This window comes from Cynocephalus volans, chromosome 5 (assembly GCF_027409185.1).
Source record: "Cynocephalus volans isolate mCynVol1 chromosome 5, mCynVol1.pri, whole genome shotgun sequence".
Classification (NCBI taxonomy): Eukaryota; Metazoa; Chordata; class Mammalia; order Dermoptera; family Cynocephalidae; genus Cynocephalus; species Cynocephalus volans.
Window position 1 is genome coordinate 79,161,347 of NC_084464.1, and position 25,930 is coordinate 79,187,276.

Consider the following 25,930-nt stretch of genomic DNA (forward strand, 5'->3'; position numbering starts at 1 on the left):
AAACCTCTATCCTTGTACCTCTCATATAGCACTAGTCACACAGAGCTGCCATTGCTAGTCCGCCTCTTGTTCTTGTTTACTTTTGCACCATGATTCCTCGTACAGTGCCAGCCATGGAGTAGACATCCAATAAATATTTACCGGAAGAACAGATGGATAAACAACATGACCCGTAAGATTTCAGTTGCAAGCTGTATGTAGCACAGCAAAGGTCTTCATAGCAAATCAAAAGCTGACTATTTGGAGTTCTGAGGATGCAGGAAAAAACAAACTCAGTTTCTCCTATACTCTTACTCAACAATCAACACAGAAGGCTTCTGTGACTTCTGGTCACCAAGAAGTGTGTGGGTATTTCTCCCCACCAACAGCCAATCAATCAATTCTACAGTGGTGTCTTCTAATTCAATTCAATTCTGACACTATCTACCTAGAGATCAGATCACAGGTTGAAAGCTCATTTCCACAAGATTGCCCTGCTTCAGATGCCAGTCTCAAGAAATTGGTTATCATCTGTATGTCTGACTGATTGGCTATAAGTTAGGGTTCCCACTAAACCCTCCTTGGGTTTGACTAATTTGCTAGAGCAGCTCACAGAACTCAGGGGAACACTTTACTTACATTTACTGGTTTATTATAAAGGATAGTACAAGGGATATAGATGAGGAGTTGCCTAGGTGAGGCATGTGGGAAAGGGTGCAGACCTTCTATGCCCTATCTGGATGTGCCACCCTCCAGGAACCTCCTTGTGTTCAGTTATTGAGTGACCTAGACGCTCTCTGAACCCTGCCCTTTTTGGCTTTTATGGAAATCATTGACTGTTGGTGATCAACTCAACCTGTAACCCCTCTGCCCTCCCCTGAGGTTAGGGGGTGGGACTGGAAGTCCCTACCCTCTAATCATGCCTTGGTCTTTCCGGTGACGAGTCCCCATCTTGAAGCCACCTGGTGTGGTCAGCCATCAGTCAACTCCCCAAAACATATTTGTCACTTTGAATATTCCAAGGATCTTAGGAGTTATATGCCAGGAAACACTGAGAAGATGAAATATATATTTCAGAATACCACAGGAGTGAGCCAAATTGAGTTGTAAGGGCAACAGGTTTGATCTCATTACCAAACTAGGGGGTAGGGAGTACGGCCTGAAATCAAGTGGTTCTTTGGATGTATTTTGAAACATGGGTTCTGTTGTCTTACCATTTGGATGGTTGGTATTAAATTATAGAGATGATTTTGTAAGTACTTATTTCATAATAGCTATTATAGTCCTCTCTATGAGTTGATGATAAGCAATTTAGGTTACTCTTTTGCTGGTAGCCTTCTGTTCCATCGAGGCTTTAGTTAATGTGCAGAGAATTGTTAGAAATTTCTTGGTAAGAAGGTTAATAGGCTCCTTTTAGTTTTGGAATCTTTAACTGAGGTGAATAAAAAATAAAAATATGCATTTGTTTATTAGCTTTGATGTGAACATCTGCTTATTATTCCTACTTCATTAAAAATAAATAATAAACTCTTTCCCACTAGCCACCATGACCTCTAGAGTATTGTAAAGAAAATAACAGCATATAGATGGTTTTGTTACATAACTCCTGGGGACAGTAGAATTTTAAAAATATTATTGGAACTAAGGTTTATTAAAATGTATTTATTACTTGATGAATTGAAACATTTGTATCCCAGAAATGACATGAAAAAAAAAAAAAAAAAGAAGATGGGTGGGGAGAAACATGAATTATACTGATAGGTTCACTTTTTTAGGTATTATTTTACTATTGCTGTTTTGGGGAAAAATAATCCTTGTTTTGTTAATTATACTATCTTTGATTAGTATCTTTGATTTGCTTTTTAAAATGTCATCAGCTATTATTTTATGAATACTTAGTTTATTCCTAGTGCTTCCAGATTCTTTTTAGGACAATAATTGTGAGTATCTTTGTTTCATAATTATTATATTCAGCTTGGTGCTTGCAAAGTTAAATCTGCTTCACATTTAAATCAAAATTAAAAATATTTGTGTCTGAGATACTTTAATTACATCTGGATTTTAAAGCTCCCTGTACTGTCAGGTGATATACCTCTTTTGAAATACAATATTCTGGTATATTCTAGTTTTGCTTTTATTTGCCGTTTAACAAGATATAAGCAATGTTAGGTTTCAAAGACTCTTCTTTTGAGTTAGTGAATTTGATGCTAAAGTGGCTTACTAGGCTTTCCACTAACATTACTGTTTTCACTTGGAAGGCTGGTACATTTGAAGTATATTTGTATTTTTTCTTCTTAATTTGGAATATGCAACTTTTGAGTTGAGTTGATCCAGATGAGGGGCTGTTTCTGTGTTCAATTAATGGATTAAGGAAGCAGCAATTTACTGTTAGGATTTAAGGATTGCAAAGCAAAGTTACTTCTACGCTTGGCTCAGCATTTCACAACAGAGATGGAAGGAACCCAGGAAATGCATTTAAAAAAGGCTTTCTGGCAATAAAATGTTTACCAAAGATAGCCTTTTTTTACATGAAGAGATTCCCATAATGAGAGGGAATTAAATGAATACATAGAATGCAAAGTAGCAGGGAATGAGATTTGACTCAAGAAAAGTGTGTTACTAGGAATTAAAAAATCACTCTTACTTTAAATTTTCCTGCAAAAAACCAGCTTTTTAAATCCATGAGCACATTTGGTGCTCCAGAATCTATGGTCTAATAAACCCTGCTGGCTAATGTTGGAAGATGCAGCAATAGGCTGTGATGATTGCAATTTCAGCTAACATTTAAAAATCTTCAAAAGCTGTGAATTCTCAGGAGCACGAAGTTAATTGGCCAGGTCAGATTTCTAGGAGTGAAAGGTTTTCATAACCTTTTAAAAATCTTTGAACAGGAAACTGTCGCTTCCAATTATGATCAGATTTTCTCTAGGATCTCTCAGATGGTCAGAGGCTAGGTAAAATGTGTATTACAGATTGTTTTAAGGTACATAGTTAATAGTCTTCCCGTTTTGGACACTTAATTTCAAGAATCACCATTTGTTAAGGACATTCTTTGCTGGGTTTAATTTTAAAAATACATAGTAAGAGTATGTCTTTAGTGTAATTCTTTTATGTTGGATTGCTAGTGCATGCTATTGACCAGCTGAAGGAAGTGGATGGGTTAGTGCCCATCCTTTTTTTTTTTCTTGGTGGCTGGCCACTATGGGGATCTGAACCTGTGATCTTGGGGTTATAAGGCTGTACTCTAACCTACTGAGCTAACTGGCCAGCCCTGATAGTGTATACTATTGAAAGTAATATTTTCATTATGTTGCTCTGCAGTATCAAATTGAAAATGTAAAAAAAGCCTGTTTATTATTTTTCAGGTATACATATGGGAAGCCAGTGAAAGGAGATGTAACAGTTACATTTTTACCTTTATCCTTTTGGGGAGAGAAAAAAAATATTACAAAAAAATTTAAGGTAACTTTTGCAGATATTTTATAACTTTTAATGGGAAAAAATATGTGTACTTTTCTAGAAATAAGATTTTGTACTAAATTAACAAAAGATTGATTGTAAAAAAAATCAAGAGCTTTCCAGCATTGGACAAGTGAGAATTTACTCAGCAATGGTGATTAAAATGGAACCAGAGTCATCGTATCGTTGTGATTTAATTTGAGTATAATTTCTAAAATTTGAATTGCTAAAGTGAGAAATAAAATTGAACTTTTTTTTTTTTAACAAAATAGATAAATGGGTCTGCAAACTTCTCCTTTAATGATGAAGAGATGAAAAAAGTGATGGAGTTTTCAGAGGAGTTGTCTGAACACGTGGATCCGTCTTCTCCTGGGCCTGTAGAAATTTTAGCCACAGTGACAGAATCACTCACAGGTTTGTAGACTTTGCAGTGAAGGTAAAGCTATTGATGTGGTGCTGCTATGTCATCTTTCTTTTATAACTAGCATGTTTATTTGGGAGCATCATTGCCTTTTTAAAGATGCTATTTAATGTTGAAATTGTCATGATTATTAATTAGTTTCACTTGTTGGATGTTTTTATAATAAAGGGGAAATTTATTTTCTATGAAAGGCTGTACTTCAACCACATGTGATAGCTATTTGTATTTTTTTTTTAAACTCTTTTTTTTCAGCCTGAAAACTACATGGAAAGGCCTGCCTTTTCAGCAGGCTATCTTCTTTTTTTCATTTAAACCATTCTTCATCTTCCTCACCTGCTCCTAGATGGTTTTCTCTTTTAATAAGAAAATAAAGGTTAATTCCTTGGACTTTTCTGTTACTATTTCAACAGCTTTAACCAATCCCTGAAAGACTATATTGTCAATAGCCTTGCTCTGCTGGGGTGCATGTCACTGAGGGTGGATGGCACTAATGGTGCTTAAAATAGGACTGTGTGGTTCTCTTAGTGTCGAGGCCAGTATGGGAATGAGGCGTATGTGTCCTGATATCGTAAACCCCTTTGGCAAGTAGCTTAGATGAAGAGATTTGGTGGGTAGAAGCTGTTGGTGAAATATTACTTTTGCGTTCTAAATGGTATAATTTCCGAAACAGGTATCTCAAGAAATACAAGCTCCAATGTATTTTTCAAGCAATATGATTACATCATTGAATTTTTTGATTATGCCACCATCTTGAAGCCAGCTCTCAACTTCACAGCCACTGTAAGTTGGTACATTTATTACTGGTCTACGGCAGTGAGTTCAACTTAATGAAACAGAATGGGAAATAGTATTGTTAATGTTTTTCTAAAAATTTAAACTAAAAAGTAGATAGATTGCTTTTCCGTTTTAGATATGTGAGTCATGTAGAATTGTTTCCAAATGACCTTTGCCTAATTTTCCTAAAAATAGTTTCCAACAACAGCAAAAATCTTTTTCAGAAAATTTATTGAACAACCAATTTTAGTTAGATGTGGATTGTTACATTGATGCTTCTATTAATTGAAGAAATTAGATGCTAGTCCAAAATTTCAATTTCAATTTGATTTTTATAATGACTAATTTTAATTCTGGCAAAAATGTAATATCAAAAAATTATCAACATATCTTCTCATGTTTTTTCTGAGAGAATGTTAACACTTATTAATTGAGTGGAATTTGACAGTGTGCAAGGCATAGTGCTGGGTAGGGCTTTCAAAGCTTAGAAGGACCCAGTTCCTACCCTGGTGTTCACAGATTTTGTGATGGTGATGAGAAAATATACATGCAACTATAATTCAAGGCAGAAAAAGATTAGTGTCATGAATTAATTTCTACAGGGATTTAAAGCAGAAGATGGCAAACTTTTTCTGCAAAGGACTAGATAGTAAATATTTTCATCTCGGTGGGCCATATGGCCTCTGTCACAGCTACTCATTGCATGAAAGGAGACACACCCAATTTGTAAACAAGTGCAAGTGGCTATGTTTAGTAAAGCTTTATTTACAAAAATACTGGATTGGCCCACCTGCTTGCTGCAGTTTGCTGACTCCTAATTTGAAGAAAGGAGGGGTCACTTCTTGTTGAATGGGTCAAGAGAAGTTTTAGGTAGTTCTTGATTTCAATGATCTTAATAGTTTAGACAGTTTGGGGGGCTGGCTGGTTAGCTCAGTTGGTTAGAGCATGGTGTTATAGCATCAAGGTCAAGAGTTTGGACCCCTGAACTGGCCAAGGAGGAGGGTTGACTTTGGGATGGGGATGGGGGTTTTTAAGGGATGCTTTGTGGAACAGGAAGTTCTCAACTATTTGTTAAAAGGTTAGTAGGACTTTGAATGTTTGGGGCGGGTGTAGGAAGTGGGGAGCAAGGTGAGCTGAGAAAGAAAGCGATAGCTCTGGTTGGCAAGTTCAAGGTGTATTCAGGTGACAGTGGCTGGACCAGAGCAGCTGCAGCTGCGGGCTTGTGTCTGGGAGCAATAAAACAGGAGGTGAAGCTTGAGGAGTTGCAGAGGATCCTGTGTCTCACATGTGTGTTTGAACTTGATGCTCAAGGCAGTGAGGAGCCTTATGAATGAGGAAGCTTATGAATGAGGGAGGGATGTGGTGATAGCAGTGTTTAAGGAAGGCAGGGCTGTGTGTGTGTGCAGGAGGATGGCAGTGGCCCAGGCGTGAGGTGACAAGGAGCCTCATGGTGGTGGCTGTGGAAGTGGAGAGGATGGAAGAGAGAAATATAGGATTTGGTATTCATTGATTAGAGAGGTGTTGAGAGGGAAGGGAAATTCAGAGATATTAAGGTGTTAGCAAAAATAGGAAGTGTGAGATAGTTGCTCAAGTTTAGATGTGCTGAATTTGAGGTGACTAGTATATCCAGGTAGAAATCTTCTGCAGGGAATTGGAGATGTTGTGTATGAGCTCCAGAGCAAGGTGAGGATGGGAATTTTGGATTTGGGTTACACTCACAAAGAGATAACAAGCTAAGCCATAGGAGTGCTGAGACCTTCGGGAAAGAGAGAAGAACAGATGACTGATAATTTGGCTTTGACAAATTCCTACATTTAGGGAGAGAGAAGAGGAACCAAGAAGGACACTGAGAGAATGCAGAAAGAGAGGTATGAAGTGAAGGAAGTTGTTGTGGAGCCATGGAAGGCGAGGGAAGCCGTGATATCACAAGGGAGTGGTAGTGGTGTTGGATGCCTTCTAGAGAGAGGCCACTGAACCTAGAGAATGGAGTGCCGCCAATCATTTTTGAGAGTTCAGTTTTGTGGGAACAGCACAGATGGAAAATGGATTCGGTTGAATTTAAGTCCTTTTCTCTTATTATCTGTTTTTAAAATGTCTTGTTTTGACAATCAGGTGAAGGTAACCCGCTCTGATGGCAATCGACTGACTCTCGAAGAAAGAAGAAATAATATAGTTATAGAAGTGACACAGAGAAACCATACTGAGTACTGGAGCAGATGGAACAGAGGAAATCAGGAAATGAAAGCTGTCCAGATCTTAAATTATACTGTCCCCCCAAATGGAACCTTTAAGATTGAATTCCCAATCCTGGACTCTTGCAGTGAGCTACAATTGAAGGTGCCATCTGTTCTGCATGGTTGTGTGACTGTAGCAGTACCATTACAGTTAGCATCTGTGGTAGGACTCAACCTATCGGAACTCAGTGCATAGGAAGTGGACACAGGCTTCTTTTTAAAAGAAATGGGGACAAGTGTTAAAAGTAATTTGATGATAGTGGCTGAGGGTTAGACAAAAGTCCATCTTGGAGAGCACAGTAAAATATAGCAATGTGAAGATAAGACGGAGAAGCTCCTCATCCCCCAGTCTAAGTTGATTTTCGGTCAATTGAAATTTTATTTTGGCAGGAGCTGAAATGAAAGAAGCATATATACATTTTTTACACTTGCACACCTTTGCTGAATTCTCTTTCCCAGAGTGCTTGTCTGAGAGTCCTCAGCCATTCCCGCTACCTTTTTTTCGGTTATTCAACCCTGCTCAAGTCAGGGCCCTGGCAGAGCAAGGTTTGCACTGGTGTGGCCTCTTTGATTTTTACTCTGACATTGGCGGATCTAGTGGGTGGTATAATTTTTTGCTTATATATAAGCTGTGCATTGTAGAGAGAAAGAAAGAGAGGCAAGGAAAGGATTTTTTTTTTTTTTAATTTCATTCTCTCTTCTCACAGTGTTTCCGGATAAGATGCCTTTTTTTCTGAAATAAGTTAGGACTATGTTTTTTCCCTCTAATATGATTGTGATGACCCATGTATTAAAACTATCAGTTTCTTTATAATATAAGCTATAAAATGGTGAAGATCCAATGCCTGGTGAATGTATTTTCCCTGCATTAAAAAAAAATGAAAGAGAATTTGGCTTCCAGCAATTGTCCAGCAGGTAGCATCTTTTCTCAAGGTGTTACTAAAGATGAAAATTTATAGTTCTCTTTTCTTTTGTTATAGGCCTATTTTCTTGATAGTGTAAGTAACATGGAAGTTCGTGGTATGTTTATGTCTCCTAGTAAGACATACATCCAGCTAAAAACAAGAGATGAAAATATAAAGGTAATGCTTACGACACACTTGATAATTACAATACATTTGGACTCTTTTGCCACTGACATGTACATATTAATTAACATTTTTTTCCTAGGTGGGGTCACCTTTTGAGTTGGTGGTTAGTGGCAACAAGCAATTGAAGGAGTTAAGCTATATGGTAATCTTTTATAGAATCTAAATTTGTGACCTATCCATACAGTCATCTTGAATGGTCTCTATCTTATGTCTACATTAAACTTGCTAATTTAAAAAATTCAGCCTCACACCTTTTTAGCCTGTACTTTTTATACTACAATCAAAATACCTATTTTTCTTTCACCTATACTTATATTTACAATTTAAAATAGATAATTAAATCTTGCATAATGTTTAAAATTTAAATTTCTATTAGATAAGCAACATACATTCATTGTAGAAAATTATAAAATATAGGAAAAACAAAAAAGAAAGTAAAAATTGTTATCCATGCCTTTGTGATTTTGCAAATCTAACTCTCCTGGTGATGCCTTGTATTCCTTCCAATCAAAAATAGATTCTTCACTATGAAGCTGCTGTTGCTCCAATCAGTACCGCTTTAATCTTATCATTTTCTGTTTCCCAGCTTATGCTCTCTGTATTTGTCAGGGAAATTTTCTGGCATTCAGAAAGCCTTTGAAGCTGGTTTAAGCCAAGAATTTGTAAAGCTTGGAAGTTTGAAAATGTAGCTTCAGTTGCGATCCTACTAGCTTTAGCAAAAAGTTAAACTCATCTACTATTCTTTTCAGGTAGTATCCAGGGGACAGTTGGTGGCTGTAGGCAAACAAAATTCAACAACCTTCTCTTTAACACCAGAAAATTCTTGGGCTCCAAAAGCTTGTATAATTGTGTATTATGTGGAAGAAGATGGGGAAATTATAAATGATGTTCTAAAAATTCCTGTTCAGCTTGTTTTTAAAAATAAGGTAAGATTTAAGGTAGTGACGTTTAAAAGAAAACTTTGCATTAGTGAGGTCTGAGAAATATATTTCTTTAGAAGAGTATCATTAAACCAAATTGGTTAGAAATTTATATTATTCATTTCCAGAGCTATGGTTAAACCTTTTTATGTTTAGTTTTTGTATACGTATTTTCGCATGTGGCATTACTGGGTGCTGTGGGTCTTATTTTTAAGATATAGTTCTTGGCTTTAAGACTTTATCTCAAATCCATGAAGCCATTTCAGGATTTTTCAAGTGGTTGAGTCAATATGTCTCTGGCATGGAATCCTGTTGGTAATATAGAGTTTGTGTGGTGTTGGTACTGGCGTGAGAGTGAGATGAAGGGTGTGGGAGGGAGTGACAGCTCAGATGACAAGCAGAGCTGGGCTTTGCTTTATCTATTTCATCAGCTGGAAACTAACCCAGGCCACATTTTCAATAAACTCTGTTACCTTGCATGTGAGGATTTTGCATGGAGTCTGGTCTCCAAACACACATGTGCTTTTGTAGTCTAATGTAACAAGCTATGTAGGAAATCTCCTTGGACCCCAACTCTGAAAAGAAACCTGATGGAATCATCTCATGTATATCAGAATAAGCCATGTTCTAACTAAAAACTGCTGGCTTTTGGTCCTCTTAAGTAAAATAATCACTGTTTTAAAGTAGTGATTTGCAGTGTATGGTACTTCTGATATTTCTTTTTCCTTAATTTGTTAAAATTTTGAGATGAAGCAGTAGTCATTCATGCTTTCTTTTGTTCAGAATTCTTTATGCTAACTTTGTCAAAGTATAATACAAACTTCTATTTTTGTCTCATGAAAAGAGTTTTTAAAAAGATGACACTGTATTTTGTTAGTTTCAAAGCACAATTTTTGACTTCTAGTGGTTCTAATAATCTCCTGACAAATGTGAATTTTGAAGTAGGAGTCATGGAGGCTTAAACATGGAGGCACACATCTCTGAAAGTGAGAACAGGTTCTAAAGCTAGTTATAGTGTAAAAGATCATCGACCCTGAGGAAGCAGAATGTATTGATAGCATACTTTCAAGAAATTTCTTAGATATAAAAGATAGGAAATTAGTTTTAGTTCCATTTGCAAAGATGTATCTGTCTCTAATTTTATATGAAATATCATCTCATTTACTGCATTATTGGAAATAGAATATGTTTAAGCAAGAAAAAGTTAGTGAATCTTTGTCACAGTTCGGTAATGACTATGGAATAAATGAATGAGATGTGTAAGGGACAGGAGATGTAGGTTTAGAAATTATCCACACAGAAGTGCAAGTTGAAGCCATGGGGTCTCTGAGTGTATACAGTGAGAAGTACAAAGTCTAGGACTGAGTCTTGAACATGCTGCTTCCCACCTCCCTGTCCCCATTTAGGGTGTAGGTGGAAAAAGTAAACTAGATACAATGACTTGAGAGGTATGTCAGAGAAAAATTACACTGAATAAGTTAAACAGGCAAGGAAGACTTTACTGAAAACTATTGCAATAGGAGAGAGAGATTGAACTCAACTTAGCTGAAATAAACAGTAGGAGAGTTTTTAAGCACTTGGGTGAATTAATATAAAAGGCGGGCATTGTGTGGAGGTTGGTCAGTGTGATTAGGACCACTGTTTTCCTAATTAGCACTTACTGAGGTTAGACTGCCACCCTCCCACAGAGACTGGGCCCTGTCTTTTTTGATGATTATATTTCAAAGGGATGGCTTCCATGTCCTTGAGAAAGATATTCCTGGGTTGTAAAACTGGCAAGAGGCTGGGAGAAGATTTACATCTCAAATGAGCAGAGAAAGAATTCATAATTGCAAGTTTTCTAAAGTAAATGCTCTGAGAAAAGGGAGATCAGGGACCCATAGTCAGGAAGAAGCCTATCTAAACTTTAGTCAAGTTGATGGGAACATTAAGGCCATCTTAGTCAGGCAGTAAGTACAATAGCTGGTGCAGTGGAATGTTGAGATAGAGCTAGATGAAATGAAAATTCCCAGTAGGAAGAGGCTTCATGACAAAGCCATCTGGTTCAGTAGTGCTCAGATGATTGTTGCTCTTTATGAAGGATTAGTAGGACCATGCTTTGATGAGTGTCATGACACAGGAAGGCCAGGCATCTGTGCAGACACAGAGCATAGGGGCCTGACTAGTGTTTCGTCTGATTACCCCCTTCCCTTGGAAAGAGCTCCCTGCACCCCCAGCCCAGGTAGTTCTGTGAGTCCCCAAGGAGCTCTCCTTGTATTCATTCCTAAATCCAGGTCGTCAACCTATAGGCATCTACATTTTTCTTCCTTCCATTGTGTTCCTCCTCTTGGATACTGGCCTTGCCCAGGTATGCTAGACACTGCTGACTTCTGTTCAGCACTGGCTGGTGACTCAGGGGTTGGGGATGGAGAAACAGAAGAGGGAAGGTAGAGAAGCAAAGGAAACTCAGGTATATAACATTCTGAGGTGTTCCATGACTTGCAAACACTGTAGGAGTAAAGTTTTTTTTATTCCTTTCCCTAGAGAATGGTTACATATGGTTTTAGATTTCTCAGAGCCAAGGCAAGTGTAGAATTTTTGGTAGATTTTGAGTCATTGATCTGCTCTTGGTGTGACATGTAAATAATGCCTTAAAAAAATGAAATAAATCTATGCTGTTTTCTCCCTTTCTTAGATAAAGCTATTTTGGAGTAAAGCTAATGCTGAACCTTCTGAGAAAGTCTCTCTTAGGATCTCTGTGACACAGCCTGACTCAATAGTTGGGATTGTAGCTGTTGACAAAAGTGTGAATCTGATGAATACCTCAAATGATATTACCATGGAAAATGTGAGTTTAGCTATTTTTTTCATTACAAAATACATGTTAAAAGAGAAAAAAGAAACTTTATTGCATCGCTTTAAATATTTAAAGGAAATTTTATTAGTTCCTCTGTGTGTGCAGGTCAATAATTAGTAAAGCTTCCCAATAGGAAAGAACCTATATTTCAATGGTTGTGTTGGAAAGAAGCTCATGTGGTTAAGTGCTCTTGCTGTTTTACATAAGAAATACCGTCTAGAGAGGAACAAGTCCGGAGATCTATTTTACAGCATGGTGACTGTAGATAATAATCTACTGTGTACTTGAAAATTGCTAAAAGAGTAGATTTTAAATGTTCTCACTACAAAAAATGGCAAATATGTGAGGTGATGGATATGTTAATTAGCTTGATTTAATCATATGACAATGTATACCTATATCAAAATATCACATTTCATTTAAAAATGAAATAATGTGTTTATCAAGATATTTAGAAAGCTGTAAAATAAGAGATATTATTATATTCAGTTAAATCAAACGCAAGATTTATAGACTTTCAAGAATAACGTGAATTTAGGAAAAGTCAAAGAAAAAAAAGTACCACTTGGTTTCAAAGGATTTCCTTAAAAAAGATTGAAAAAATTTAGTTGTACAAAATGAAGGAAATGTATAATTTTTCACAAGCGAATTAATTTTACAACATAATCACCAAATCAGCCTCACTACATACAGTGTATCTTTCTTCCTGATGTGTTGTTAATCACTGTACGGAATCGATTAATGAACATAGGTTATACAATCCACATTACAACTAACAATAACACAGAAGAGTATATCAAGAATATATAAATAAAAATAAAATAATGAATACAGAATTATTTATGCAATGGTATATGTTTATATACTTCTTGGCTTGTAAATTTTCTGCAGATTAACATTAATTTTCACTCTTTCAAAATACTGCAAATTCCTGATTCAATGGGAATGGTAATTACTTATAATCATTACGTATAGCCAAAATAGCAACCAAGCACTTCAGAATTATCTAAAGCCTTCTTGTCCAGTGTCATCCAGAATTGTGCAAGTCAATTCTCTAGTACTTCCTTGAGTGTCTTAAATTTAAAAATAGTATGAAAATGAGGAAAAACTGTAGGTGACATTTCTTTTTTTTAAATCTGTATATTTATGGAATATATTTATCTGGTGTGTGTGCTCTGTCTCTCTATTTACACTAATATATATACATATATATTTACACATATTTATATATATATACACATATAATACATATGTTTACATTAAGTTTTGTCAGATATTAAGATTGCTATCCCAGCTTTCTTATGATTCCTCCTTGCCTGGTATATTTTTCCATCTTTTTATTTCCAACCTTTTGTAAGTTTTTGTTTTAAGTGTATCTTGTAGAAAACATATTTTGCTTTTGTTTTTTAGTCTAATCTGATAGTATCTTTTAGTAAGCTTATGTAACCCATTTTATTTATTTTATTTAACTGCTATTTTATTTCATATTTTAAAATTCAGACTACTCTCTTTTTGTTTTTTTTTTACTTTCTGCGGGCTAGATCATATTTTGTTTTGCTAGTTTAGGCATTCTATTTGTTACTGTGTTAGATGCCCTTAACTCAAGAACTATACCCGTATTTATAAATCCTTATTTAGGGCCGGCCCGTGGCTCACTCGGGAGAGTGCGGTGCTGATAAATCCTTATTTATTTCTTAAGGTTATCAGTATTTGTATCTTCCTCTAACAAGAAAACCAATTAATTAATTAATTAATTATTTTTAAATCTATCAATGTACAATGTAGTTGATTTTCGTGTCCTTTTACCAATTCCTCCTTTTCTGCTGAAAACATGTATTTTATTTTATTATTTTTAATTTTTATTTTTTATTAATTTTGATTTTTTATCCCTCTCTTCCCTCCCCTCCAACTAATCATATCTGTTCGCTTGCCAAGACATGTATTTTAGTGTGCTCTGAGATCCTTTTTGTCTCTCCCTCTACCCTGGCCAGATCATGTTGCTATTGTACAGATTTTAATTCTGTGTTGTTATGATTGCCCTTTCAATCTATGCTTTTTCTTTATTTTTTTAGTTCTGGGAATTTGTGTCCATTATTTCTTCATATATTTCCTCCTCTCCATTTTATTTTTTGTTTCCTTCTGGGACTCCTGTTATTTAGAAGTTGGCACTTCTACTTCCATTCTCCACATCTCTTAGCTTTCTGTTTTATGTTTTCTGTGCCTGTCTTTTCTGTACGTCTCTGGGAGAGTTCTTCAACTGCCTCTTCCAGCTCAGTGATTATTCATCAGCTGTATCTATCTTAGGTTTGGTCACATTATATCATGTTCTTTATGTCAGCTATTATATTTTTAATATCTATTATTTTTATTTGGTTTTTCCTTTTTTGTTCTTTTTTATATTGCTAATATTTCCCCATATCTCCTTATGTATCTTTTCTATGCTTATTTAAAATTATTGAAAAGTTGACCTTGACATCCCATATGTTGTCCCATATGTTGTCTTTTACAGTAGTTATGCTAGTTGATTTGATACTAGTTGATTTGGCAGCTCCCCTGATAATGTCTCGTGGGGAAAGCTGAACGTCATGCTCCAATCTGTATAAGTCCTGTGAATTTAAGAGTGGGGAGGAGTTGAGCCTCATGGATTAAAGAATCACTTTTGATTCTGCTTGCTGCCTGCCTCTATTCAGAGTTTCATTTTAAACCCCTAGGGAAAAGCAGCACCAGGAAGGGACCCTCTCCTGAGGTTGTGATCCACCAGCCCTGAGGGTTTGGAGGACGGGGGGAAGCAGAGTGAATGTTTGAGGGTCTTTCCACATATTTTTCTCACTTTCTAACACCAAAAGGGCAGAAGTGCTGACCTGGTATTATCCTTTGGACACCTGCACAGACAGTCTGAGCTGCCGCCGCTGCTGTTGATTTTGGCAGTGAATTTGCAGGGAAGGGCTGTCCTGAGCCTATTCCCTGGAGAGAAGCAACAGCAGAATTTAAAAACCTTCCCTCCAGCCTGTTTTCTGACTGCTGCCTCTTGCTGTCTTCTGCCTCAAACTGAAGCCACCCACTTCCTTCCAACACCACTTTTCCTGGAGTTTTCTCGTCCCACTCATCCAAGTTTCCTGCTTGCTTTTACTGTTTTTCCAGAGTTGGCTCTGGAGGAGGGAGTTAGGAGCCTAAAACAGTAGACTATTTGGCTTCTTTCTTGTTAAATTTGTATATGCTACTGAGAATTAAATTCTCTGAATTCTCGAATTCTTGTAATAGTTTAAGTGTACTAGATGGTCCAGGAATAATTTTTAGACACCAGCCTTCTTGTCATTAGCCTGTGCTACAGCTTTGGCTATGCTTTTTTATTGAGCCAATGAGAAAAGGAGGATTTCTTTATGAGACAAATGCTGCTCCTTTTCTTTTTTAAATAAATTTTTATTGTGTACATTTGAGGGTTACAAGATGATGTTTATGGGATAAACATAGATAGTATAGTAGTTACTATAGTGAAACAAATTAACATACCTGTTATCTCACATAGTTACTTTTTTGTGGGACAAGAGCAGCTAAAATCTACTCATTTAGCATGAGTCCCATATGCAGTACAATTTTATTACCTGTAGTCCTCATGTTGTATGTTAGATCTCTAGACTTGTTCATTCTACCTATCTGCTACTTTGTATCCTCACCCTGCCCCTGGTAGCCGTTGTTTAGATACTGCTTCTTGAACACTTCCATCCATCCATCATGCGTGAGCCAGAGCAGAAGCAGAGCCTCATGTTTTTGTATTTTGTGGAAGAGTTCGAGTCATGGAACTCAAACCTCTTCTCTCCATTATGTCTGGCTCAATCTCCATTGTCTGTAGTTGGGCTAATTATATTTGACAGCTCATTGAGACATTACAAAATTTTCTGTTTTTTCATCCTATTGTTTTCTTGTGGGTGTGTGTTCTAGCATCATGTTTGCTTATGGTGGGTGTAGCCAGTGTTGTAAGCATAGCAGAAACAGTGGCTGCAGGTGTTTCATTTTATGCTGGAATTTGTTTTTTCAGCTGGTACTTAAATTCTTTCGGGGTTTTTAATCCTGCCTTTGTTTTAATTGTCTGGTTAATGCTAATGTAAATAAGGGCGAAGTATCAAAATAGTTACCAAAAAAAGGTATAATACCTTAGTTTTTTTTTATTGTAGTAAAATATATATACAACAAAATTTGCCACTTTTACCATTTGTAAGTGTACAATTTAGTGGCATGAATTACTTCACAATGTTGTATGATTGTCACCACTATCTTTTTCCAAGATTTTTTCATCACCCCAAACAGAGACTCTGTAACCATTAAGCAATAATTTTCCACTTCCCCCTCCCCCCAGCCCCTGGCAACCTCTGATCTACTTCTGTCGTTTTGAATTTGCCTATACTAGATATTTTACGTAAGTGGACTTAGGTAATACTTGTCCCTTTGAGTCTGGATTATTTCACTTACCACAATGTTTTCAAGTTTCATCCATGTTGTAGCATGTGTCAGAACTTTATTACTTTTTATGGCTGAATAGTATTCCATCTTATGTATATACCACATTTAGTTATCCATTCATCTGTTGATGGGCACTTGGGTTGTTTCCACCTTTTGGCTATTGTGCCTTGTGCTTCAATGAACATTAACATACAAGTATCTGTTTGATTCCCTGTTTTCAGTTATTTTGGGTATATACCTAGGAGTGGGATTGCTGGGTCATATTCTAGTTCTGTGTTTAACTTTTTGAGGAACTGCCAATCTTACTCTTTTAATCTGTTTTACCCACTCTTGCTAGCAATGAGTACTGTTCTTAAAAAACAAACAAACAAAAAAACCATTGCTAATGTGATACATGAAAATATCTTATATTGAAAATACTGTATCTCATTGATATTGTAATTTGCGTTGCTTTGATTATCAGTGAGGCTGAATATTTTTCCTGTTTTTTAATAATTTAGATTTCCTCTTTTGTGAATTGACTCTTTAGGTTTTTTTTTTAATTAGGTAACTGCCATTTTGCAGAAGTTATATTAATTGCCATCAAGTTTAACCCATTTATCTTTGCCAAAAGTATGGGCCATTAAATTTTTTATTTTTATTTTTTAATTTTAATTGACACATAATAGTTGTACATATTTATAGGGTATGGAGTGTATTTTGATACATGTATATATAATGTGCAATGATCAAAACAGGGTAATTAGCATATTCAACACCTGAAACATTTATTATTTCCTGTGTTGGGAATGTTCAGAATCCTCCCTTCTAGCTAAGTATGCATCATTTTTAATGCAGACCTCTATTGGTTTGTCTTGTCAACGAGCAACATTTGAGTTCCTCTTGGGAAAAACTCAAGTTCATACTTCTTAGGAACTCTGGATTGCTGAGCAGAGTAAAGATAAGTTTAAATAAGAAATGCAGTTTTGACTGAATCATGAACAAAACATTTACATATTTATTACTCCCCAATTTGTGTCATTTTCAAATTTGTTAAGCATGAGGGCTATGTCTTATCTAAGTTACTTGTAAGAAATGCTGTGGAAGGTTGATATTAATCTATTCGTTCTGTATATTTTATCTTCTTTTTAGGTTGTCCATGAGTTGGAACTTTATAACACAGGATATTATTTAGGCATGTTCATGAATTCTTTTGCAGTCTTTCAGGTATGTTTAGTTTGTTATATAATTTGGAAAGAAGTTCGTATATTTACTATTGCAAACACTTTCAGAATTAATGATCATTATGAAATATTAAGCTTTTATTAAATGTGTCACTGAAGTTCAGTGCTATGTACATGTAATTTGGAATGGAAAGATAATCATCCTTCCAATTTTAAGAGCAAATGGAAAAATTCACCATTAGAGAAGTTAATGGAATTGTCATTAAGCAGATGATTTCTTTCCTTGATATTACTTTTCTTGACTTTGGAATGGTTCTTTATGCATGTAAGTGTGTGTGTTTGTGTGTGTGTGTGTGTGAGAGAGAGAGAGAGAGAGATAGAGAGACTGAGAGGGGGAGAGAGAGAGAGAGAGAGATCAAATGTATGTACCTAAGCTTTCAGAAATGAGCAAGAGTAAGTCAGGAGTGTGGGAGACTGCTGTGATAAATTTAGAGAGCATTTAAACTTTTGTTTTAAAAGAAGATTATAATTATTTTTTCTAGGAATGTGGCCTCTGGGTATTGACGGATGCAAAGCTTACAAAGGATTATATTGATGGCGTTTGTAAGTAAAACCCAGCAACGTGCTAGTAAAATACTTGTTTTTTATCTCAGATATTTAACATTACTTATAGGTATGGATACTTTCTGGCTGAACGTAGTTATTGAGATTTTCATTTTCTGTTCTCTTGTCCTAAAATCTTTGGAGTTTAATGTACTTGGAAGTACAGCTGGGCCAAGTCATGCAGTGTTCATCTGGGCTCCTGTCTAGATCTTTGAAATGAATGCTTTCCATTTGCTCTCTGTAATTCTTTGAGGTGGTTATATTTTTGGTCATATTGGAAGGTCCCGTGCTTCCAGTTTGTGTCAGAAATTGTGCTATTATTTTGGAATTAGTTAAAAGGAACAACGTATTTTTGAAACATTTGTGTTCTCTAGCTTTTTGATGTTCACCTAGAAAATAGCCCAGGTGCTATAAAGTGTGCTAGTACCACCCCCCCATCAGTCTGAGTTTTTCCTGGGCAGGGTCATATCTGTACATCCTAGTGCCCTGAATTGCTGAATAGAGTTGGTCACCCAGTCATAATAAGAGGCATGCTTTTAGGAAGAAGTCATAAAATGCTTTGACTGAAGGAAATGTATAAATGAGAATGGTTAACTGTAGAAGTTATCCTCTTTTCTTTCAGGTGAAATTATACTAATGTCATCTCGAAAAGCTTCCAGAACTGTCACAGTTTGTACCCCTGAATTCCTTATTTCTGTCAAGTGTTCTCAGTTACCCATGCTAAGCCCTAGGCTCTCTGGCTTTAGGCTGGTTCTTGCCACCACAGGACACCTGTATCTCTGTCCTGAAGCTTTCAAGATAGTTCACAGTCTTGAAGCTTTTTTTGAAGTCATTATGATCTCTATGTATTAAAGACGTGTGGAACATTTAGGTTTCCTCATGTAGTGTTCTATCCCAGACAACCTTTTGAGCATCTGTCTTTTTCCGTTTGTCAGTCTCAGCTTTTACCCATTTTGTTCATCTTTACTTATCAAATCCTGCCTGATGCTCACTGTAATAACCATTCTACTGTCAGTTAATACTTGTATCCTTTATCTTTTCTGAGAACCTTCTACCTTTTCACCGCAACAGAAGACACCTGATGCTCTCACTAGCATATTATGTCCCTGGAGACCTCAAGTGATCGACATTCATTTTTCTGCCTCTCTTCTGGCTCAGGGTACCTAGGTACATAGGGTACATATATATGTACATAGGTACATAGGGTACATAGGTACATAGGTTTTTTTTTTTTTTTTTCTTTTTACTACTTTCAGACCATTGTTCAATAATCCTCAGTTAAGAGCCCCTTGTCATTTGAAGCTCAAAAGTTTCAATCATAGTTTCTTCAATCAAAATTCAGGTTACTTACTTCCCCTTTCCCTCTCTATACATTGATGACTCTCAAAGAGTCAAAGTCTTGCTCCTGTTGTCATCCTGGGGGATGTGAATGTCCATGTATTGGTCCAGGTATCGATCATAGGAGATGGAGCATTTTTTTTTCAGTTCTGGCTCTGCCATCACTGTCTACATTGCCTGGGGTAAATCAGATGACTTCTCTGCATATCAGGTTTCTTATTTGTAAAGTGAGAGGATTGGACAAGAGAAACTCTAGAACTCTGTTCAGCTGAGAGGTGCTGTGATTCTGTGCACGAAGGTTACAGTTCATTCTCTCTAGTGACTGTTTTCCTAACCACTGTCAATGTTTACTTTTAGATGACACTGCAGAGTATGCTGAGAGGTTTGTGGAGGAAAGTGAAGGATACATGGTAGATATTCATGACTTTTCTTCAGTTGGCAGTCCACGTGTCAGAAAGCATTTTCCAGAGACTTGGATTTGGCTAGACACCAACATGGGGTAAAAATTTATAAAGTTCTTTTACCATGTCATTTTGTTTAGTGTTTGTTTTAAATAAGTTTTGCCCTCTTTCTAGTGTTTAAGTACAAATGTAGTGTGATTAAAGAATTAAGTAGACCAAGAGGTTTTTGTTTTAGAATGATGTTTACTGAATCTAAATACAGCATTTAATAAAGCTACATGCAAATTATGGGGGGAGAGTATCATCAAGAAGATAAGCCAATGAAGGGACATTTTAATTTCCTTGAAGTTTCATGATTCTCATTGGAGAAAAATTTCTAGAAGTACATTTGTTGCCGCAAGATGGGAAACTCTCATGATTACCTCCTATGACCCTGTGAGAGTGCTGCTAACTGAAAACATTCCCAGTAGCCACAGGAAGAAGGGGCATGGGTGGGGAAAAAAATGCAGCTTAGCTGATAAACCCTGTGCTAACTGGCCTGGTAATGAAATCTACACAGTATGTTGTAGTCAGCTATTTAGGGATACTTGAAATAAGACATGAGTCAAATCTCAAAAAAAAAAAAAAAATGTAACAGCATTGACAGGGACACAGAAAAAAAAATCTTCTCTGCAAATTGAGAGAAAAAAATTGGAGTTAAGTTTGAAAATAAGTATTTATTGTCTATACAAAATTTATGAAAAATTGATGTTCATTCTGAAGATATAAATATTATAGAAGGGTTTTATTAGACTATGAATCAGCATGCAGTATTATGACCTTATAATGACCTATTCCTTGAGAACTTGGGATCTGCTGTTATATGCTTTAATCTTTTAAATAGTTTTAAATTTAGATATGTAAATGATACGGGAAATTAAAATTCTTCCAAAAAATAGTTTAGGTTATGTTGATTTATTTTTAAATATGTCAGTTCTTGATTTTGTGATTTCTATTTTTATCTTGACTTCAGTTCCAGGATTTACCAAGAATTTGAAGTTACTGTACCCGATTCTATCACTTCTTGGGTGGCTACTGGTTTTGTGCTCTCTGAGGACTTAGGTCTTGGACTAACAACTACTCCAGTGGAGGTATCATATTAAAAGGATGCTTATTAATGTTACAGTGCCATGAAGCTAAGCAAGTATTAACTCCTCAATGGATTTTTTAAAGATGATTGCTTATGATGTTTATCACAGTTTAGAGATTTTTTGGCCTTGCATTTCTTTTCTTCTGATTTATGTATTAGAAGAATATGAGCTGTGCTAATCTGCTAAATGTGCTAAGTTCATACTAAGATTTAGATAGAAGACTTTGTTATTGACCTGGTCTCACCACTTCCAAAGGCCAGAAGAGAGCATCTTTTCATGTGTCCTTCGTCAGGGATGAGCAGAACATCCCATGATGTCCCCGAGCAGACGTTCCTTCACATCTCTTTGGTCAAATTGCATCACATGTTTCCTACACCAGTCACTTGCAAGAAGAATGTAAAGACCACAAATTGTCTTAGACCAGTAGCTTTCATCTCTATTATGCCTGAAGCCCCTTTTTTGTCATAGATATTTTGTGTTGCCTTTTATCATCCCAAGAAAAAAATCAGTATGATGCCCTAATTGAAATATTAAGGATAAATAAAAAGAAAGTAATGTATGATAAAATAATATGTATTTCAGTATGTCAATGACCAGGCATAGCTGTTCTAGAAGGCGTAGTGACATCCTTAAATGTTTGTGCCAAAAATAGAATCACCTTGCATGTAAACAGCTACGAATGGAGTTTGATGTTTCAGTAATTCAAAAACCTTGAGTGGTGCTGCCTGTGATGGTGTAAATTCCTGAAACGGTGAAGTTTTGGTAAAGTTACAAACGAAACATGGTGTAACCTTTTCTTGACTAACGAAATAGTTGTATTCATGAAAAATTCAATGTGTATTGAAAAAAGCTTTGAGTTTATATATAAATTGGAATTAGATAATAAGTTCAGGTCATTATAAATAGGTGCTTTATGTACATGAATGTCTGAATGGACATTCAAGAATCATGAGGAACATGGGACTATTCTTTATTGTCTGGGACTGCCCGAGCCTCGCAGACCTTCACCCTCCAATCATTGTGACAATCTAAGACACATTCACAAATGTCCAAATTAGCCTCTAGAGGGAATTATTGCTGCTGGTGAGACCCTTGGCCTGAACTAATCAAGATTTAGTGTCAGAGGCAGAGGAGGGGCTCAGTTCCCCTGCAGGACTTGGCCAACACTATAAGTTGGATCAGCAAGGAGAAGCACACGTGGACGTGTATGTGTAGAAGGGAGTGAGCAGATCATCACTGGGCCTGCCACGTTTAGATTTTCCACACTAAACTAAGATGGGGACTGTTCGATTTGGCCAGTGGCTTTTAAAGCGGATTGGTAGAGTAAATGTAGCGTAATAGAAGAGCGACTTGCTTTGGTATCAGACAGGCTGGGACACCGTTCTGGGTCCTTTACTTGTCAGCAGCATAAGCTTGTACTAGTTACAGAGATCTCTGAACTTCAGTTTTCTTTTCTATAATATAGGTGCATAAAACTAGCCTCACAGAGTTGTGATGATTAAATGAAATAATTTATATAAAGTGCCTGGTTTCTAGTAGGCACTTAATAAAAAGCAGTGATTATTATGTCAAATAACCCAAGTCAATTTGCTGTCATTCATTTTGGTGGACATTTTTAGGTGAAGTTATAAACTTCAAAGGTTTTGTAAGAATTGCTTTTGACTGCATAAAATGTGAAGAATTTTGACCTGAATAAAAATATGTACTTGTTGTGTTCTTTCCAGCTACAAGCCTTCCAACCATTTTTCATTTTTTTGAATCTTCCCTACTCTGTTATCAGAGGTGAAGAATTTGCTTTGGAAGTAACCATATTCAATTATTTGAAAGATGCCACTGAGGTAATATTTTCAAGGTTTTGTTTATCATTAACACTTCAGGAGGAAATGGAGATGACATGCAGGGATTGGGTTGTGCAGTGGGTGACATCTGGGCTTCTGTACATTTCTGGGAGGTTGAAAATCGACAAACTTTGACAGTGGTGTCTTCTGCTTATTAATGTCTAAGGATATCATTAGCATGTCTAAGCATTCTCTCTCTAATTTCTAGCACAGGTTCTCCGCTTTAGCCACGTAACTTCCTTATTGCCTCTGAGGCATGTTTTCCTCTTTCCTGCCTCTCTGCATTTTGCCCTGGTCTTCCCCACATCTAGGGTGTGTTGCCACTCCTCACTGCCGTTCTGTGCCCACTGAAGTTGACAAGAATTTATTCACTTCATGACCTGGCTTGAAACTAAGATGCCTTTCCTGAGGAATCACACCCACTCTGTTATGATTGCAGTCTCCATGTGTATACAGTATATTATATTTTCTTGGATTTATCTTTTGAGTCATGTGCCTTTTGTCTTCTTAGCTAGTCAGTTCCCTGGAAGGCAGGGAAGAGGCCACTCTTTGTGTTGTGCCCATGGTAGTGTCAACCAAATGATTGATATTTTTTCCCCAGAGGAAGTAAGGATATGTAATTAATTTTATTACATGAAAATGCCATAATCTCTTTAAGCACTATATCTATAGAGTAATTTGTTTTTGATTTCTTAATTTTACTTTTTAATCTAGTCAACATAGTATAATATAATGTGCAAAAGACCTGGAGTCGGAAGGCCTTGATTCAATGCTGAGTCTACCACTTACCAGCAAATAACTTAATTGTAGTTTCCCTGTCTTTGAAATGGGGATCATAATTATTAGCTCTACAGAAAATATTTTGAGAATCAGATAAGAAAATGGAAAACAATTCATTAAATGTAAGGCCTAGAGAAATGCTATTCTTGATGAGACTGGCAACTTTGGCATAATTTACAAAAGTTTGCAACCAAGATATGTTTAAGGACTGATGTCTGAGTCACACTTTCCTTGGAAGAGATTCTCAGTGAGTATAAAAACATTTCGTCTTGTTAGTCTCATATTTTGCTAATGGAACCAGTGTGTCCTAGGATGACACAGTTAAATCAGGCTGGTGAGTGATACCAGTACATGAAGTAGCCTTTCTGTGACCATCCTTAGCACTTACTGGCCTTACATATTGGGAGAACTTAATGTTAGTGGGAGGATTAGGAATAGAGCTGAAGAGTGCCCTCTCTTCTCATATATAGAAGTAGAGGGGGAAAGCAGAGAAAAAAATGAAGTTTTTCCTGAACACTTTCATCCTCTTGTTGGCTGAATCTTTGTCTCATGTTTCTCTAGTCTTGAGCCTCACAGGTTTAACAGCACTTAAAGTAGTGATAAAACAATACTTTACTGAAGAACATTTATTACACAAAAATTTTGATATTTTTTTCTTCCAGGTTAAGGTAATCATTGAGCAAAGTGACAAATTTGATATTCTAATGACTTCAAATGAAATAAATGCCACAGGACACCTGCAGACCATTCTGGTTCCCAGTGAAGATGGAGCCACTGTTCTTTTCCCTGTCAGGCCCACGCACCTGGGAGAGGTTCCTGTCACAGTCACAGCTGTTTCACCCACTGCTTCTGATGCTGTCACCCAGAGGATTTTAGTAAAGGTAAATATTTGAAGTCTTAAATAAATGAAGTGGAAACACATAATTGAAAAGGAAACAGAAGGTGGCTTTTCTCTTGGTTAAATTTGTTGGCAAATCAAGTAAGTCATCTTCTCCACCCTCCTGGTAATGCCTAATTGTTTTCTCATCTGCTTGTAAAAATATATGACAAATATGTTTAAGAAGTAATTGGCAATTTCTTCTTTAAATTTATAAAAAAAAATTTTTTAAAAATTTTTTGTCAGTGGCTGGTACTGGGATCTGAACCCTTGACCTTGGTGTTACCAGTACCACGCTGTAACCAAATGAGTTAATCGGCCAGTCCTTCCGCTTTGAACTTAATAAGGAGTTTGACTGTGAAGACTATAAAGTCTCTTTTACAGTCATTTACATCTACAAACTATGTTACATGGGGATCCTATTAAGTCATGGTCAAATTGACTTGGAATTTTGGAATTCCTTAGTGCAGGTAGGAGAGACTTCGTAGATTTTTGCAGAGAAGTGATTTTGCACAAAAAAGACAACTCAGCATAATGGTTAAGCACTGTGTTCTGGGGTGAGACAGCCCTGGGTTTGAATGCCAGCTGTGTCAGGGGTGATTTTGGACAAGGTATTTAATCCCTCCGTTTGGATAATAATAGGACCTACCTCAGAGGGTTTTTCTCATCACATTTTCATTTTCTCCTTTGTCATTTCCATTGTCATTCCATGACATGTTTTGTCCAATTTAACTAGAAAGTGAGCACTTATTAACAGATTTGAGGTAAGAATCAAGAAATGGTAGTGCTAATCTAGCTGCACATAAACTGTAGACACAACAGGCCAGACGTTTGTGTTTATATTTGCATGTAGTTCTCTGTAAATAGATGAGTAGAGACCATGTTAATTGTGGTCCTTTTTTTTAACAGGCCGAAGGAATAGAAAAATCACATTCGCAATCCATTTTATTAGACTTGACTGACAACAAGCCACAAACTATCCTGAAAACTTTGAGTTTCTCGTTTCCTCCTGATACTGTGACTGGCAGTGAAAGAGTACAGATCACTGCAATTGGTAAGATTAGAGTTTATCACCATCTACTGGTTTATTTGTATATGATAATAGATGTTCATCTATTTATAGATGTATTTTCTTATTTAGTCCTCTTGAGAAGAGATTGCAAAAGTTTTTAGTTGATCCCACCTGCTGATTACAATAGAAAGGCTAGCAAATTATATATCCTAGATTAGTTTTTCCCAGTCTTCAGTGTGCATACGAATCACCTGGGGATCTTGTTTAAAAGCAAATTCTGGTTTAGTAGTTCTAGGGTGGGGCCTGGGATTCTGTATTTCTAACAAACTTCCAGCTGATTGTGATGCTTCTTATTTGCAGACCATACTTTGAGTGGCAAGGCTCCACTATGCTGTGGAGGATTATTTCTAAGAGCAGAGTTTCTGGCTTCTGTGGCTCTTGACCACTGGTGTCTATCAGAATCTTCTATGGAGCTTTGTAAAAACACAGATATCTGGGCTGTGCTCTAAACCTACTAAATCAGAATCTTTTGGGCTGTGGTTAGGGCATATATATTTTGAAAAGGTTCCATGACTGATTGTGAGAACCAAGGGTTGAGAACTATTGCCTAGAGCAG

At 36.4% G+C, this 25,930-nt stretch overlaps 1 protein-coding gene across 3 annotated transcripts in view; it reads left to right on the plus strand.

Moving 5' to 3' along the window:
• Positions 1–25,930, plus strand: part of CD109 (CD109 molecule) — a 119,066-nt gene that overhangs the window by 53,112 nt on the left and 40,024 nt on the right. For all 3 annotated transcript variants that reach the window (XM_063097479.1, XM_063097480.1, XM_063097481.1), the window contains 15 exons: positions 3,345–3,441; positions 3,711–3,852; positions 4,530–4,639; positions 6,746–6,970; positions 7,848–7,949; positions 8,038–8,100; positions 8,708–8,884; positions 11,553–11,705; positions 17,304–17,378; positions 17,878–17,938; positions 19,634–19,775; positions 20,690–20,807; positions 22,532–22,645; positions 24,088–24,306; positions 25,212–25,356. In XM_063097479.1, the coding sequence (XP_062953549.1) occupies positions 3,345–3,441; positions 3,711–3,852; positions 4,530–4,639; positions 6,746–6,970; positions 7,848–7,949; positions 8,038–8,100; positions 8,708–8,884; positions 11,553–11,705; positions 17,304–17,378; positions 17,878–17,938; positions 19,634–19,775; positions 20,690–20,807; positions 22,532–22,645; positions 24,088–24,306; positions 25,212–25,356 (1,943 nt within the window). The remainder of the gene's footprint in view (positions 1–3,344; positions 3,442–3,710; positions 3,853–4,529; positions 4,640–6,745; positions 6,971–7,847; positions 7,950–8,037; positions 8,101–8,707; positions 8,885–11,552; positions 11,706–17,303; positions 17,379–17,877; positions 17,939–19,633; positions 19,776–20,689; positions 20,808–22,531; positions 22,646–24,087; positions 24,307–25,211; positions 25,357–25,930) is intronic.